General features: G+C 41.2%; 1 protein-coding gene across 10 annotated transcripts in view; it reads left to right on the top strand.

Moving 5' to 3' along the window:
* Positions 1 to 16020, top strand: part of LOC138736379 (serine/threonine-protein phosphatase 2B catalytic subunit beta isoform) — a 124852-nt gene that overhangs the window by 94541 nt on the left and 14291 nt on the right. For 3 of the 10 annotated variants that reach the window (XM_069885830.1, XM_069885828.1, XM_069885824.1), the window contains 2 exons: positions 272 to 353; positions 1129 to 1226. In XM_069885830.1, the coding sequence (XP_069741931.1) occupies positions 272 to 353; positions 1129 to 1226 (180 nt within the window). Of the gene's footprint in view, positions 1 to 271; positions 354 to 1128; positions 1227 to 1911; positions 2187 to 16020 lie in introns of those variants that run through there. The other 7 variants (XM_069885823.1, XM_069885829.1, XM_069885831.1 and 4 more) reach the window with 5 other exon arrangements.

Below are 16020 nucleotides of genomic sequence, written 5' to 3'. Positions count from 1 at the left end.
TGTTGAGATCAGAGTTGGCAAGATTCCTTTCAGTTTAATAAACTGCAGGTAAATAATTATTCTTGCATGGAGCATACCTCTTGGACAGGGATCAGGGTGCCAAAGTAAGTGTTTTCAAGTTGGGAAGGAAGAAAAATGGACTGAACAAATTCCCATCTCTTTGGCTGATATGAAAATTTACTTCGTGGTCTCTGCCAAACACAATTAGATTTTATAAAATACTCGCAATACTTAATAATCCAGTGCACAACTTTTAATTTTTCATACATAGGCACAGCTGCAGCTCGGAAGGAGATCATTAGGAACAAGATTCGAGCGATTGGTAAAATGGCCAGAGTATTCTCGGTGCTAAGGTGAGAATCCAAAAACCAGTTTGACATTTCTCAACTTGTTCTTCGCTTTCTTTCTCATCACTTCTGTGAGGCTGGGCTACTCTCCCTTTTATGATTCTTAAAACACACTACTGAAGTTAAGAGTCCTGCGGCATACAACGCACCCTCCTGCTTTAGTCCCAGACCCCTGCAATCCATGTAGCAATCTGAGTGTTTCTGAAAGGAAGCTAACGTAATGAAAAGAATTTGTTATTCTTGTTTTGTAATCTGCCTCCTTTGCAATAATTCTTGCTCCTCAGCATCTTCTTTTGAGCTATGATCAGATCAGCCATAATCTCATTGAATGGCATAGCAGGCTAGACAGGCGGATGTCCTACACCTATAGTGCCTCCAATTTGTGAAATATTTGCAAATTCAAGTAATAAAAATTTGGCTTTATTTGGCAAAATGGTTTGTTATTCTTACCATGGCTGTAGGATGTGACACTGACTGAGAGGATCCTAAATTTAATCTCCTGGAACAGTGTGCTGATCTCAATTAATGTTAGTACTGCCTGGATTAGAGAGGCAACGTTCACCTGGGGTTGACATTGTTGGTCATGGATTCAGTGGCCTGTCTCATAGATACTATAAATGTCTATTAGGTGCCCTTGATTGATCAGTTTAGTAACACGGATAAAAGCTCTTGAATGAGAAGATAAGAAACGAGCAAAGGAGAAAACACCTTCAGTCAACAGTTTGTCAGAATTTTATTTCCCATTAGTTCTGAATGCATTCTTGATGATCCACATTTGCAGAGAGGAAAGCGAAAGTGTGCTGACGCTGAAAGGATTAACACCAACTGGGATGCTACCAAGTGGCGTGTTGGCAGGAGGACGACAGACCCTACAAAGTGGTAATGATGCATTGCCTCTCCCTGTGCCTCAGATGGATTGGGGGACATCTCACTGTTTCACAAGCACAGCACATAATGCATGTTGGGAATTTGTGATGCTTTCTAGCTCTTGTCTTGGTGGCTGATCAAATGCAATGTTGTATGTAAATCAAGCAATTTGGAATGCACGCTGTCCAGGTTATAAATGCGATCACCAGGTTTTCACATAGAAACTAATTAGTTCACTCTTTCTAGCTTTTACTTTTTTTTTCGAAGCTTCTTCAAGTCAAGGTGTTGATGTTTTTAGCGATGTTGATTGTTTTACATCCGTTATCTTGTATGTTATAAATTTTGATAATCAAATATTTTGAATCTTGTAAAGTAAAATTTTCAGGATGGAGTCTCCATAATGTGACCCTTGGAATTAACCATGTCCACACTTGGGAAGCTATGTTTGCTAATAATACAAATTCTTGAAAGTGCAATCCTACATGATAAAATCATTTTAATTGTGATCAATCTGTGTTTCACTTGGGAGGGAGAATAAATAAGGAGCAATAAGTATGGAAAACCTGTATTTATAAATCTGTGTTTCCACATATCCAGTGATCTGATGTCAAAGTATTTGTCTTCTGTTGTGTCTCACTGTTGCTAACTTTCCTGAATCGCTTTCTGAATTTGTCACATGCCTTTCCTTCCTCTGCAGATGAAGCTGTCCTCTGCGACCGTCCATCTCTTAGGTGTAGATGCGTGTCTGTAATTTTGTCAGAAGCACCTTTGCTGGGAATGTTGTGTAATATGTTAATAACTTATATTTATACTTTGAATGGTTTGCTTGTGATAGTGAGTGTTATAAATTTTGATGAAATCTTACGAGCCTCAATTTCAATGGAAATGGAAGAAACATTCGAGCTTCATTAAATTGTGCACAGTTGTTTTATTTCAAAATAAAATTGGTCTATGGAATTCCACTGATAAACTGGTTTGATTTAAATACCTTGCAATGACAGGAGAGAGCTGCTTTAAAAAATTTTGTGTTCCTACAGTGTGGAAACAGGCCCTTCAGCCTAACTTGCCCACACCAGCCAAAATGCCCCACCCACATTAGTTCCATCTGCCTGCGTTTGACCCACATCCCTCTAATCCTGTCCTATCCATGTATCCATCTAAATGTTTCTTAATCATTTTAATGATTCCTGCCTCAACCACCTCCTCTGGCAACCATTCCAGATACCCACCACTTTCTGTGCAAAAATGTTACCCTCAGGTTCTTCCCCCCTCCCCCCCACCTTAACTGAAATCTCTCTTCTCTCATTCGCATTTCCTTTTACTGATTTTTTTTTTAAAACTCAATGCGTTCACCCAATCTATTCCTCTTGTGAATTTGTACACCTCTGTTGGGTCACCCCTCATCTTTCTGCGCTCCAAGGAATAAAGCCCTAACCTGCTCAACCTCTTCCTGTCGCTCAGGTCTGCGAGACCAGGCAACTTCTTCATAAATTTTCCCTGCACTCTCTCCAGCTGGACAACATCTCTCGTGTAGCACGGTGACCAAAGCTAAACACAGAACTCCAAACAGGGCCTCTGCAATGTCTTGTACAACTGCAACATCACCTCCCAACTTCTATATTTAGTTCTCTGATGCAGGCTAATGTGCTGGAATTCCTTTGACCCCCGCCACCCGCCACCATCCACTTGAGACGCTACTTTCAAGATGGTCTGTGTTTATATTCCTAGATCCTTCTAATCTACAACACTCCCCATATCCTACCCACGCCTTGCAAAGTGCAACACCTCACATTTTTCTATATTAAATTCCATCAACCATTCTTCTACCCACCTGCCCATCCAATCAAGATCCTGCCGCAATCTTTGGCAACTCTTCACGATCTACAATACCAGACACTTTAGCATCATTCGTAATTGCCAATCGTGCCATGTGTTTTCATCTAAATTATTGCTGTTGATTCCAAACCGCAATGGGCTCAGTATAGAATCCTGAGGCACACTGCTAATCCAGTCCACATCACCTGCTTTCTTCCACACAGCCAATTTTCTATCCATTCGGCTATCTCTCCTTGGATCTGATATGATCTAACCTTCCAGTGCAATCTCTGTGTGAACCGTATCGAATGCCTTGCTGAAATCTAGATATAGAATGGTATTTCAGGATGGAGAGTGGCCTTTCTGGTTTACTCATGTCCATTCTGGTCACGTACCCATTTCCCTACGGCACTTAGCCCAAAGACCAGCAAAAGATCTCTGATGAAATTCCTCTGTTTTTATTCCAGAGCATCAACCAGACCTGCACATAGGATGCCAGTGGGGTCCTTTAATGTTTTAGGTCATCGTACCACTGCACCTCAGCTGCTGAATTCTGTGCCCCAGCTAAGGAAGACACGTCCCTAATGCCTTGTTAATGACCTTATTTTGCTCTTGCCACCTCTGGGATCCTTGGTACTCTCTCAGCTCCTATCACTCATTATGCATGTCCTATCCTTACTTATCCTCCCTAAATGCATTGCCTCACATTTTTCGTGCCATGTTTCTGCCCATCCTACAGCTGTCTAATATAATTCCAACGCCAAAATCGACCTTCCCCATTATTGGCTTCTTTCATCAGCCAATTCACAAGTCCTGCCTCCTTTGTTCACAACCAGATCATTAATGTGCATAACAAAATTGCAAAGATTCCAGCATTGGTCCCTGAGGTGCAGGTTGCCCTTCTCCCCAATAATCTTAGGACTCAGTGTTGTGATCAATATCTCTGAAATGCTCTCCCTTCATTCGATTGAATCCTGGTCACACTATCAAGATATTGGTTAAAAAGCTCTGCTGGACACACTTCAAAAATTCTGCCTCCTGCAAGCCTTTCACACTAAGGTGATCCTGGGGGAGTTGAAATTCCTTACTGCTACATGTCGCACCTCTCGATTTGCCTACGTACCTCCTCTATATTCTGCATTGCATTCCCAGCTGGGATTGATCTTTTAGCTCATTGGAAGAACCTCCGTAAGGGGCTCTTTGATTAATATTGCAATGCTTATTTACATGGTGTACACAAAAGTGCTGGAGAAGCTCAGCAAATCAAAACTCCTGAAGGAGGGCTCAGACCTAAGGAGGCCTGTATTGACTGCAGAATTTTTCCAGTGCTTTTGAATGCTGCTCTAGATGCCAGCATCAACCCTCTTCCCCCCCCCAAATCATGCTTGAAGATTTGGTGGTCTGGAACATTGATTTGCCATTCCGTTCATCTTTCAACTACATCTGGTGGCCACAGTATCATATCCCCATTGCAGGTATACCCGTTTTTCAAATACTCGCTCTATGAAAATTCGCTTTTACTAAGAAACCTGTGTTCGCTCTTGGAAAGAGCCATTCTAGCTTATGAAAGGTTTCATAGGAACGCTCTAGTTTTGTAAAGCAGGGTATGCCTGTTATAGTATCCACCTCATTGACCACCTGCGCAATGTTTCATGTGAAAACTATTTAAAAAAAACAATTTCTTGCTTACTAGTGTCACTCCTGTTTATTGGCCCATTCCTTACTGATTCACTGAGCAGGGATGTCTATTGCTCTCCATTTATTACCACCTTTAATTACTACCTAAAATTTTGTTAAAACATTTTCCTTAGGTTTTTTTTTTATTTAGCTGCAGGTTTTGCAATGGCTCTGCAAGATGCTCACAGTTGTCCAGTACTTTGGCCTAATTCAAATGTTGGCTTTTGTATGTGCTAGCAACGATTTATGTTGTCTTTAGTACTGATTTACCTTTTGAAGAGTTATGTATCTTGTGTTTCTGTCACAATTCTTTTTCCTTAAAATCTTTTGGTGCCTGGCCTGTATCCACTCAATTTTAGCAGACCGCAATGTCGTGAAAGTTTGTGTCAAAAAACTTGGACTCCTTTTCTCGTGGATCAAGGCTAAAGTCAATAACACGAAATAATAATGGCACCCCTAACTTGAATTCCCAGATATTGTCACCTGCCATTTGGGAGGGAGGAATAGCAACAACTTTTAACTTTGCTTTTCTTGCAAATTTTCCATCTAAATATCCACAAGTTCTGTAAATCAAAAGCCACAGTTTCATTGCTGGTATTTGAAGTGCCAGGTATTTAAATGTACTTTGAAAATTCACATGCACATTCAATTATGCACTTTTATTTTCCAAAATAGTTCATCAGTGCATTCTACTTTTCACAAATACTAACATCATCACTTGCTCTTGTTTCAGTATTTACTTATTTATTCCTTTTTTTTTGTTTTCAACCTTTAAGTGTAGCTGAGGTAAGTTTAACTATACCAAGCTTCTGGCGTTATCCTTTGTTGCAAATAATCGATGGCAATGAGTCATATATATATCTGAGTAAAGTCACTTGAGTAAATGCTTAATTAAGTGCAATATAACAAAGTTATTTTCATATACTCTTGAGGTGTTGGATGTCACACAACGTCAAGAAAGACATTTAAAAGCTTGAAAGAGTTCCATTTTGACCTGCCTCAGAAGTTAGATTGATAGTTTGAAAATTTAAGGTAGCTGGGCTACCATGATAAACCTTGATGAAGGGCTCAAGCCTTAAACGGTTGTATGTCTTTATCTTTGTAATATAAATGTGTACTGTTTGACCTGCATTGTGTTTTTAGCATGTTTAATGAGTGTCACTTGGAATTATTCACACTTTGTTTACCTCAACATTTGAAGTGAATATTGCAGGAGTGAAATTGGATTTTAAGGGTTGCCTCAAATGTGCTTAGTTGAGCATCTGATCACTAAGCAATGGGTGCAGGGGATTGAATTTGGCACCAGCTGTCCTCGACAATCTGCCACTGAACATCTTCCAAAAACAGGGTTGTATTTCACATTGCTATAAGGAGAGGTATTGTTTTCTCTGGAGTGTGGAGGTTGAGGGGCAGACTGAAAGAAGCATACAAAATTATGAGAGGCATAAATTAGGATCTTGTTCCCCAGGTTGGATATATCAAATGCTAGAGAGCATGAATTTAAAGTGAGAGGGGGAAAGTTTAAAGGAGATTTATGAGGTAAGCTTTTCACACAGAGTACTGTGTCTGGAGAAAGTGGCCAGGGGAGGTGATGGACTATAGATGCATTTAGACACTTGAACAGGCAAAGATGTAGACCACGTGCAGGCATATGTACATGTTAAATTGGCATCATGGTCGGCACAGTCATTGTGGGCCAAAGGGACTGATTCTGTACTATGTTTTGTTGTCTCTTTGGTACTCCTTCCTAGTTCAGATTGTATTGAACATTGATAAAACCAGGAGCAGATGGGGCGGCACAGTTAGCGTAATTTGGCCACCATATGGCCACCCCTGATATACTTTAATTCTGTTTTCATCACTTGAGGCGTAGCTTTTTGTCTCATCACGTCTTCATCTAAGTACCTATTTAATGTTGTGAGAGGACCTGTCTCCACCAGCCCCTCATCTGTTTCTACATTTAATCCAACTTCTGGGTTTAAAAAAACTCTCTAAACATCCTTTCCCCTACCTTAACCAGAGGGAATAGGTTTATAGACACCTCTTCTAAGGGGAAAAGTTATCTGTGCTACTTGCAATTATGTAACACTTAGACTTTCCAGCAAACCTAGGAATGAAATGTCAAAGCCATGTTTGAGGTACTTGTTTATTGTATCTCTGCTATTTCCCAGTGAACAAAAGTTGATTAACTCTGATTGAATAATGAAGAACATTGTTGTTTGAAACTGCACAAAATGGGTTGACCAAATTTTACAGGATGTCATGCAAACCTTGTGCTCACTTCTCACTGTTCATCTTTTCATTCAGTTCTGAACAGATCTAAAACGTAGTTTTGGGAGTAGATTCAGCATTACGCATTAACAGGCCAATCTCACCTCAGTCAAATTTATTGCTGTGGCTGTACATGGTCTGGCTCAGGTGGTCCATGAACAGAATTTGTTGTAGCGATCAAAGATGGTGGCTTTGGGCTTCCCAAGATTTAGGTGGAAAATAACTTTGTGCAGCCAAGCAGAATGACAAACTAGATCGAAATAACAGAGTCCAGGGAGCTGTGTTGAGATAGTATGAATGTAGATGTGGAAACTGCTATAGGGAATACCACTGAGAACATCCTGCAACTGAGAACTGGAAGTGATTCAAGAAATGATAGTGCAGTTAGAAGAAAACCATTCTAATTCTTTGACTATCAAGAGCAGTTCTACACAACAGGCTAGTGGAGAAGTGTCAAAGGAATATGTGTTGGAGGCTACAGACCAGTCGAAAGGAAGAGGAAGGATTGTTTCCCTGAATTATAATTTCATTTCTGATTTTAATCAAAAGTTGTTTCCATATTGTCGCTGGACTTATCTGATTGGGAACAATTCAGAAGCAGAATTGCAGGAAGGATGTGCAGAGACATACGAGGAATATTGTGTTCAGATCGGAAGGAAGCTTGGGAGATAGATTTCAAGGCCCAGAGTCACTGAGTCAGTATGCATGGAAATCAGAAACAGGAAGTGAGAGATCACTCTATTGGGAGATAGGCCTCCAAATACCCATTGAGACACTGAGGAGCAGATAAATAGGCAGATTTTAGAAAAGTGCTAAAAATAACAAGGGGTTGTTATGGGATACTTAAATTTCCCAAATATTAACTGACACCTCCTCACTGCAAGAAGGATAGATGGGGCAGATGTGTCCAAAAAAGGATTTCTGACACAGTATGTGGACAAGCCGACCAGAGGAGAGGCCATACTGGATCTAGTACTGGGTAATGAACCTGGTCAGGTGACAGACCTCAATGGAGGTGGTGGGGGGGAGCATTTCGGTCAAAGTGACGACAACTCCCTGTCCTTCAACATAGCTATTGACAAGGATAATAGACGACAAAATGGTAGAGTGTTTAATGGGGGGGGGGGGGGGGCTAATTACGAGAGTAAATTTAGAACCACATGTTCCAGAATCACTTGCACAAGGTCCTTGTGCAAGGTTCTGTCCCATTGAGATTGAGACAGGGAATAAATAGATGGATGGGATCAGGGAACTGTGGTTGACAAAAGTGGTGAACAGCAAGTTCAGAGAAAGGCAGAAGAATACATTAGATTTTGGAAGCAAAAATACAGGATTGGCTCATGAAAATTGTATAGTAGACAGGAAGGAACTTAAGAAAGGATTTCAGAGAGCTTGAAAGGAGCTAGAGAAGGCTGCGCCATGTGGGATTAAGGAGAACCCCAAGGCATTCTATGCATGCGCAAAGAACAGAAAGATGACGAGTGAAGGTTGGGCCACATAAGATAAAGAAGGCACCCTCCTGGATGCAGAGGACGTTGGGGAGATCCTAAATGAATACTTTACTTTATTGCTCGCCAGAGAGAGGAACCTTGATTAATGTGAGGTCAGTAGAGAACAAGCATATGTGTTGGAGGATATTGAGGGTAAGAAAGAGAAAATCCTGTATCTTAAAAATATTAGGATTGATATATCTCAGGTTTCTATAGGAAGTGAGGGAAGAGATTGTTGGGGTGTTGGCAATGATCTTTGCATCTTCCCTGCCCACAGGGGAGGTACCAGAGGATTGGAGAATAGGGATTATGGTCCTCTTATTTAAAAAAACAATAGAAGGCATCCTGGGAATTATAGACCAGTGAGTCTTGCGTCAGTGGTGGGCAAACTATTGGAGAGGATTTTTAGGGGCGGGATTTACAATCATACTACAAAAAAACCCCCAGATATTAATAAATTAATAAAATAATAAAAGAAAAAAGGAAAAAGAAACCTCCCCCCCCCCAATAGTCTTCTCAGGAATAGTTGACATGGCTTTATCAGGGGTAGATTGTGCCGAATTGAGTTTCTTGAGGAAGCCACAAAAGAAATTGATGAAAGTAGGGTGGTTGATGAGGCATACATGAATTTTAATAAGGTATTTGTCAAGGTCCCCCATCATAGACCCATTCAGAAAGTCATGAGACATGGGATCCATGCTTCAAGACTGTGTGTATTTAGAATTGGATTGCCTGGCTGGACTGTCCCTTTAAGATTCGTGTAATGGATGGTTGATGTTTGGAACAGATTTGTTGAGCTGAAAGACTTGTTGCTCTGCTCCATCTCTTTCACGCATCTGCCCCTACCCTCTGAAAAAAGGAATTACAAAGACATGCAACTGTTTTTAAAGAAAAATCTGTTTCTGTTCCAAATGGGCAACCCCTTATTTTAAAATTCAAAGTGCTGGCTCTTTCCATAAAAGGAAACCTCCTCGCGTTCACCCTGCGTCAGGTCTGTTTCAATTATGTCCATTACTCTTAGAAGCTATTAAAAGTCTAACCTGTTCAAAATTTCCTCATCGTACATCCCATCTATTCTTGTTCATGAAACCTATCCTTAACAACTTACAACATATTAACATCCTTCCTTAAATAATAAGAACAGTTATGCAATACATTTTGCATATAGGTTAGCCCAATGAGGTTCGAATCCGCGGTGTCTATAAGGAGTTTGTAAGTTTTTCCTGTATCTGTATGGGTTTCTTCTGGGTGCTCTGGTTTCCTCTCACCCTTTGAAACGTACCAGTGCAGACTAGAAGGGCCAAATTGGCCTGTTTCCGTGCTGTAATTGTTATATGGGTTGTAGGCCAATTGGGTGCAATTGGACAGCACGGAGACCCTGTTACCGGGCTATCTTTGTGTTTTAAGTTATAGCAGTTGCTTAATCCCAAAGTGTGTTAAAAATACATCATTTGAGGATTGACTGGAAATGTACTTTTCCAAATTATTGTTTGTTATTTGAAATAAACCTTTGGATGTATGGTATATTCCCTTTAATACATGCCTGTTCACTATGGATTGCGAGACATTTAGTCTATGTTGTAGCCTTGGAGAACAGAATTGAAGATAAGCATGGTTATGAATATAAAAATGTGGATAGAGTCATGGATAGAGGGTATGGAGGGTTGTGGTCCAGGTCAATGGGACTGGGCAGAATAATTATTTGGCACAGTCTAGATGGGGCAAAGGGTCTGTTTCTGTGCTGTGGTGTTATGATGTATGTTATATGGCTCGTGCAGAGTGTCATGGTTCCTTGCACACCGTGGTTGAATGACGTACCCATTTCCCCACTCAGCAGTTGTTTATGCCTCAGTACAGGGAAGGTGGAACCCACTGAGTTTCTTTACCTCCTACTGTTGTTTTAACTGCATAGTTACTGCAATGTGGTTCAGTGGGTTTTTTTTTCCAGGCAGCACATTTCAAAATCCAGCTGCCATTAAGCTTGTCCCTTGATGGGAATAAAGACTGCTGGTGGTATGATAAATAAGCAACACGACATTCACGATAAGATATTTGATAAAGCACTGGTCTCTATATCCCTTTAATCAATTGAGAAAAGCAAAATTTGCAAATGCCTGGAGTAAAGTAATGTGGCTGGTTGATTGAGAAATGCTTCATTGTGCTTATTGTCTGGAAATAATGAATAAGGGAGTTAGTGGACATGTAAAAGAGGATAGATTATAGGGAAATAGGTTGCGAATGGGAATTGATAAGATTACTGAGAGCAAGCATATACTTAATGGGCTGAATAGCCTCTTGATGGGACATGTGGTTGTTAGTCACTTGAAAGTACTGTAGGTTTAAGTTAGGTGCACATAGATTCAAAGGAGGAAAAACTTAACCCCAACCGACCAATTTTCCCTTGCAACTGCTGCAACCGTGTCTGTCTGTCCCGCATCGGACTTGTCAGCCACAAACGAGCCTGCAGCTGACGTGGACATTTACCCCTCCATAAATCTTCGTCCGCGAAGCCAAGCCAAAGGAGACATAGATTCTTTATAAAAATTCTCTGACATGCCTCAATATTTTTACCTAAGGTAACTATTTCTGGAGAGTCCAATGTCTGATAGCTGATTCATGATGAGCTTGACTGCAGTGTTTTACATTCAATTTAATGGTAGATGAGAATTTCAATTCCAGTTCATTGATTCAGATTCCTTCCCTATTATAAGATTAAAGATTTACTGTCAGAGTACATATGGTACAATTTCGATTATCCAAAATTGGATTCGCTGAAATCCTCATTTATCCAAACGGGTTTAAAAAAAAACTCGACATGAAATTAGAACGACAATTGTCCTCATTTCAGGTAATTCCCTCCCCTCTCTCTTTCCATTTTTTCTTTTGTTTCCCCTATTGACTTTTCTCTCCAACTCTCCCTCTCAAACCACGTGCCACTGTCTCTCAGGCTCAAACAGTCGAAAATATCCCTTGTCCCGGTATCATCAAGGAGTGTGACCTCCTGGGCAGGAGTGGGATCTTGGCCTCGGTGGCATTCCTCCCTCGGCACATGGGAGTTCCCGGCGCTGACTCTGAAGCCTCCCTAGGCCTACTACAGCATAAGCACACCGGACTCCCTGGTGTGCATGTGCAGTAGGCTTAGGGGAGGATTCGGAGTTGGGTCTTGGGCATCAGGAGCTCTGGTGACTCGTCAGTGAGTGTTACCAGCTCAGGAAGCCTCCCAGGGGATCAGTGGCGGTGATGGGGAGGTCTCTGTGATCAGCGGCGGTAGTGGGGAAGTCTCGGTGATTGGCGGTGGAGGTGAGGAAGTCTTGGTGATCAGCGGCGGTGGTTGGGACATGTAAGAATTGATAAGAATTAAACATTATTTTGATGCTTTAAAAGCCTTCCCTTGTTGTTTAATGTTTAAACATTCATGCAAATGATTTGTTGTTGATACTGGGCTGCTTTTAAAAAAGTTTATCTGAGATAGGCCCAATACTGACCAGTTCAGATAATCGGAATTGTACTGTACATTACATAAAACCCTATGCTTTTTCCAGTGGGTGAGGCAGAATTACCACTTTGTGGGATGCAAAAAGACTGTACACAATGTATACATGTAAACAGTGAATAAAGATAGATAAATCACCTGGGCCAAATATGATATTCCCTCAGACTTGAGGGAGACTAGTGTAGAAATTTTAGTGGCCCTGACCGGAATATTCAAAATGTCCTTTGCCACAGGTGAGGGGCCAGAGGATGGAAGGTAGGTGATGTTGTCCCGTTGTTTAAAAAAGGCTCCAAAAATACACCAGGTAATTATAGGCCGGTGAGCCTGATGTCAGTATTGGGTAAGTTATTGGAAAAAGTTTTGAGAGACAGGGTATACAGGTATTTGGACTGTCATGGGCTGATTAAGGACACTCAGCATGGCTTTGTGTGGTAGGTTTTGTTTAACAAATGTAGATTTTCGAGGAGGTGACCAAGAAGGTGGATGAAGGAAAGGCTGTGGATGTCTATTTCAGTAAAACCTTTGACAAGGTTCCACATGAGATGTTAGTTCAGAAAGTATTCAAGGAGAGGTTGTAAACTGGACTTGAAATTGGCTGCATAGGAGGGTGGTATTGGATGGTTGCTTCTCAGATTGGAGGCCTGTGATTAGTGGTGTGACTTAGGGATCCATGTTGGGACCATTGTTGTTTGTTGTTTATATCAATGATCAGGATGATAATGGAGCTGAGTGGTCAGCAAGGAAGATTTTCAAAGGTTGCAGAGAGATCTGGACCAGCTGGGCGAATGGGACAAAAAAATGGCAGATGGCGTTTAATGCAGACAAGTGTAAGGTGATGCATTTTGGAAGGGCAAACCAAGGTAGGAGATATATAGTAATTGGTAGGGGACTGAGGAGTGCAGAGAAGTAGAGAGATCTGAGAATACAAATATATTATTTCCTGAAGGTGGCATCGCATGTGGCCAGCGTTGTAAAGAAAGCTTTTGGCATCTTAGCCTTTATAAATCAAAGTATTGAGAATAGGAGTTGCGATGTTATGTTGAAATTGTTTAAGATATTGGTGAGGCCAACAAATTTGGAATATTGTGTGCCAATCTGGGCACCCAGCTACAGGAAGGAGAGCGATAAGATTGAAAGAGTGCAGACAAGATTTACTATGATGTTGCCAGCTCTTCAGGAGTTGGGTTACATGGAAAGATTAAACAGGTTAAGACTTTATTTCTTGGAGTGAAGAAGAATGAGGGGAGATTTGATAGAGGCTTACCAGATTATGAGAGCTATAGACAGAGTGGATGTAAGAAGGCTTTGTTCCACTTAGATTGGGGGAGATAAATACGAGAGGTCATAGTTTTAAGCTGAAAGGGGAAAGATTTAGGGGGAACATTAGGGGCAAGTTCTTCTCTCAGAGAGTGGTGGGAGTGTGGAATGAGCTACTATCTAATGTGGTGAATGCAGGCTCAATCGTGTGTTTTAAGGTGCATGGATGTGAGAGACCTGGAGGGTTATGGAATGGGACCAGGTCAGTGAGATTAGGGAGATGATGGTTGGCACAGACTAGGAGGGCTGAATGACCTGTATTTTGTGCTGTCAAATTCTATGGTTCTAAACCAATAAAGAACTGTAAACAGATAATGAATGTAAACAAACTACAATACAGAGAGAATTTAAAAAATTAATAAAGTGCAAAAGAGTCCTTAAATGAGTCCCTGATTGAGTTTGTCATTGAGGAGTCTGATGGTGGAGGGGGAGTAACCTGGTGGTGCGAGTCTTGTGGCACCGATACCACTTTCCTGATGGCAGCAGCGAGAACAGAGCATGTGCTGGGTGGTGTGGATCCTTGATTGCTGCTGCTCTCATATGGCAGTGTTCCCTGTAGATGTTCTCGATAGGGGGGAGGGTTCTGCCTGTGATGCCAAGGTATAGGTGGCACAAGACTCACACCACCTGGTTCAGGAATAGCTGCTACCCTCCAGCATCAGACTTCTCAGTGCCAAACTCAGGCTCATTTAAGATCTCTTTCTTGTGCACTTATTGATTATTGAGACTCAGCTCCACTCACCCACCTACAAGTTCAAATTTATTATCATCTGACTACAAATACAATCAGACAAAACAGTATTTCTCTGGACCATGGTGCATACACAATACACAGCACATAATAATCACATATATACATAAAGATACAATTTAAAATAAATATTTTGGGATTATTTACTTGTTTAAAGGATACTCTGCAACCTGTGGGAGGAAGCAGTCCTGATTTTGTTCTCCTGTACCTCCACAAAGATATTGTGCGCTGGATGGAAAGGGCCCTCAATAATTATTTGAACCCTATTTAAGCCACACTAAGGTAAAATGTTAATAGGGGAAAGGGAGACCCCAGTGATCTTCCCAGCCATTTGCTGATCCTCTCTTGACTTCAAGTCCAGTGCTTTGGAACTACCATCCCACCCAATGATGCAGCCGGACAGGACAATCAATTGTGCTCCTGTAAGATGTTGTCAAGAAGGGGTCTGTTAGCCTTGCCCTCTTCAACCTCCTTAGAAAGTGGAGGTGCTGCTGTACTGCCTTGACTAATGAGGTGGTGTTATTGGTCCACGATTGGTTGTCCTTCATGTACAGACCAAGGAACATTATGCTCTCCACTCTTTTCCCCAGAACCCTATCTAACTCTGTTGCAAACATATTTAATGAGATAGCTTCCTTGAGTATGAACAACAAAGAAAAATGTTTGGTGTAATTTGCCTCTTTCAAAATGATAACAACTTTCATTTATCAACAGCATCCTTAGCAAAGTTGTGTGACAGAAACTGTAAAGAAAATGCTGATCCCATTAAATAGCTCACTATCCCATTACGTGAGTACAAAATTCTTTGGACAAAAAGCAATGAAACGGAGCCATTCAGTGCCACCACCTTTTGAGAACAGAGATCTCAGTTTTATAATGGTTCGCACAATAGCTGGCCGAACACACTTTTGTTTGTGGGAACCTCTTCTGTGTGTTGGAAAAGGGACTACTGTTTTAGAATTGAGCTCATGTATGCTTGTATTTGTTCACTGTGGGAGAAAAGCACCAAGATCATATGCACAGTGCAATTGTGAAATGTGCAGAGGGAATTTGTTGTCAGAAGCTTGCAGACAAGTTAATAAAGGTGAATCCAACAGGATCCTAGTTATTTTGCTTCATAAATTAATTTGACCATAAAATCAAAAATAATACAACAACTTTATAAATGACGGGGTTAATTTTTTTAAAGGAATGTTGAGGATAATAACGAGAGAAGACAGAAGTGAGTTACGAGGGGCTGGGCAGAGAAATTGAAGTAGTGAGCTGATTGAAGTTGTCAAGGTGATGAGAGACGTGACTGGATTGGCAAATTTCATCAGCTCGAGATTAGAAATCAACACAGCATTTGGAAGGTTCTAGCTGAAAAGATGGGTTATTCTGCAAATTTTGGCAAAGGAATATTTGAGAAAGAAATTTTCCATGTCATAAAAAAATAATAATTTATAACAAAAACAAAGTACAAGGAATACTCAACGGGTCAAGCAGAAGCTGCAGAGAGAGAAGCAATGTGGTGTCAATGGCCTTTTGTCCGAATGAAGGAAAGTTACCCATATTTGATGGCATATAAGACCCACTTTTTTCCCCCAGTATTGTATGCAAAGTTGAAATTATGGTGATAATGGTGAGTAATCCCAACAATGATTATCGTTGCTGGGTGGCCCTCTAGCACCACCACCATCTATCATTGGGGACTGGTGGTGGGCTGTCAGGGGTGAGTGGGGCAATGGGATCGGTACGGGAGACTCTTCTGGCCAGCTGCTGTCGGTCCCCACACTGGTTCCTCTGCTCAACTTCCTCTGACAGCCCGCCACCCGGCCCCACACTGATCCCACCACCCTGCTCCCACCCCTTGCCCTGGGAGAGAGCGGAGCAGTGCGACGAGTGCAGGGACCGACAGCGGCGGTTTTTATAAAAGGTTTTATGCTATAACTAAGCTGATTTTGTTTTCCCTTGTAAATTACAGCAGTATTATTATTAAAAGATTTTTTTTCT

The sequence above is a fragment of the Narcine bancroftii genome, chromosome 6 (assembly GCF_036971445.1).
Source record: "Narcine bancroftii isolate sNarBan1 chromosome 6, sNarBan1.hap1, whole genome shotgun sequence".
Taxonomy (NCBI): domain Eukaryota; kingdom Metazoa; phylum Chordata; class Chondrichthyes; order Torpediniformes; family Narcinidae; genus Narcine; species Narcine bancroftii.
Note: the sequence above shows the minus strand (reverse complement) of the source record. Positions and strands in the feature narration are given on the sequence as shown.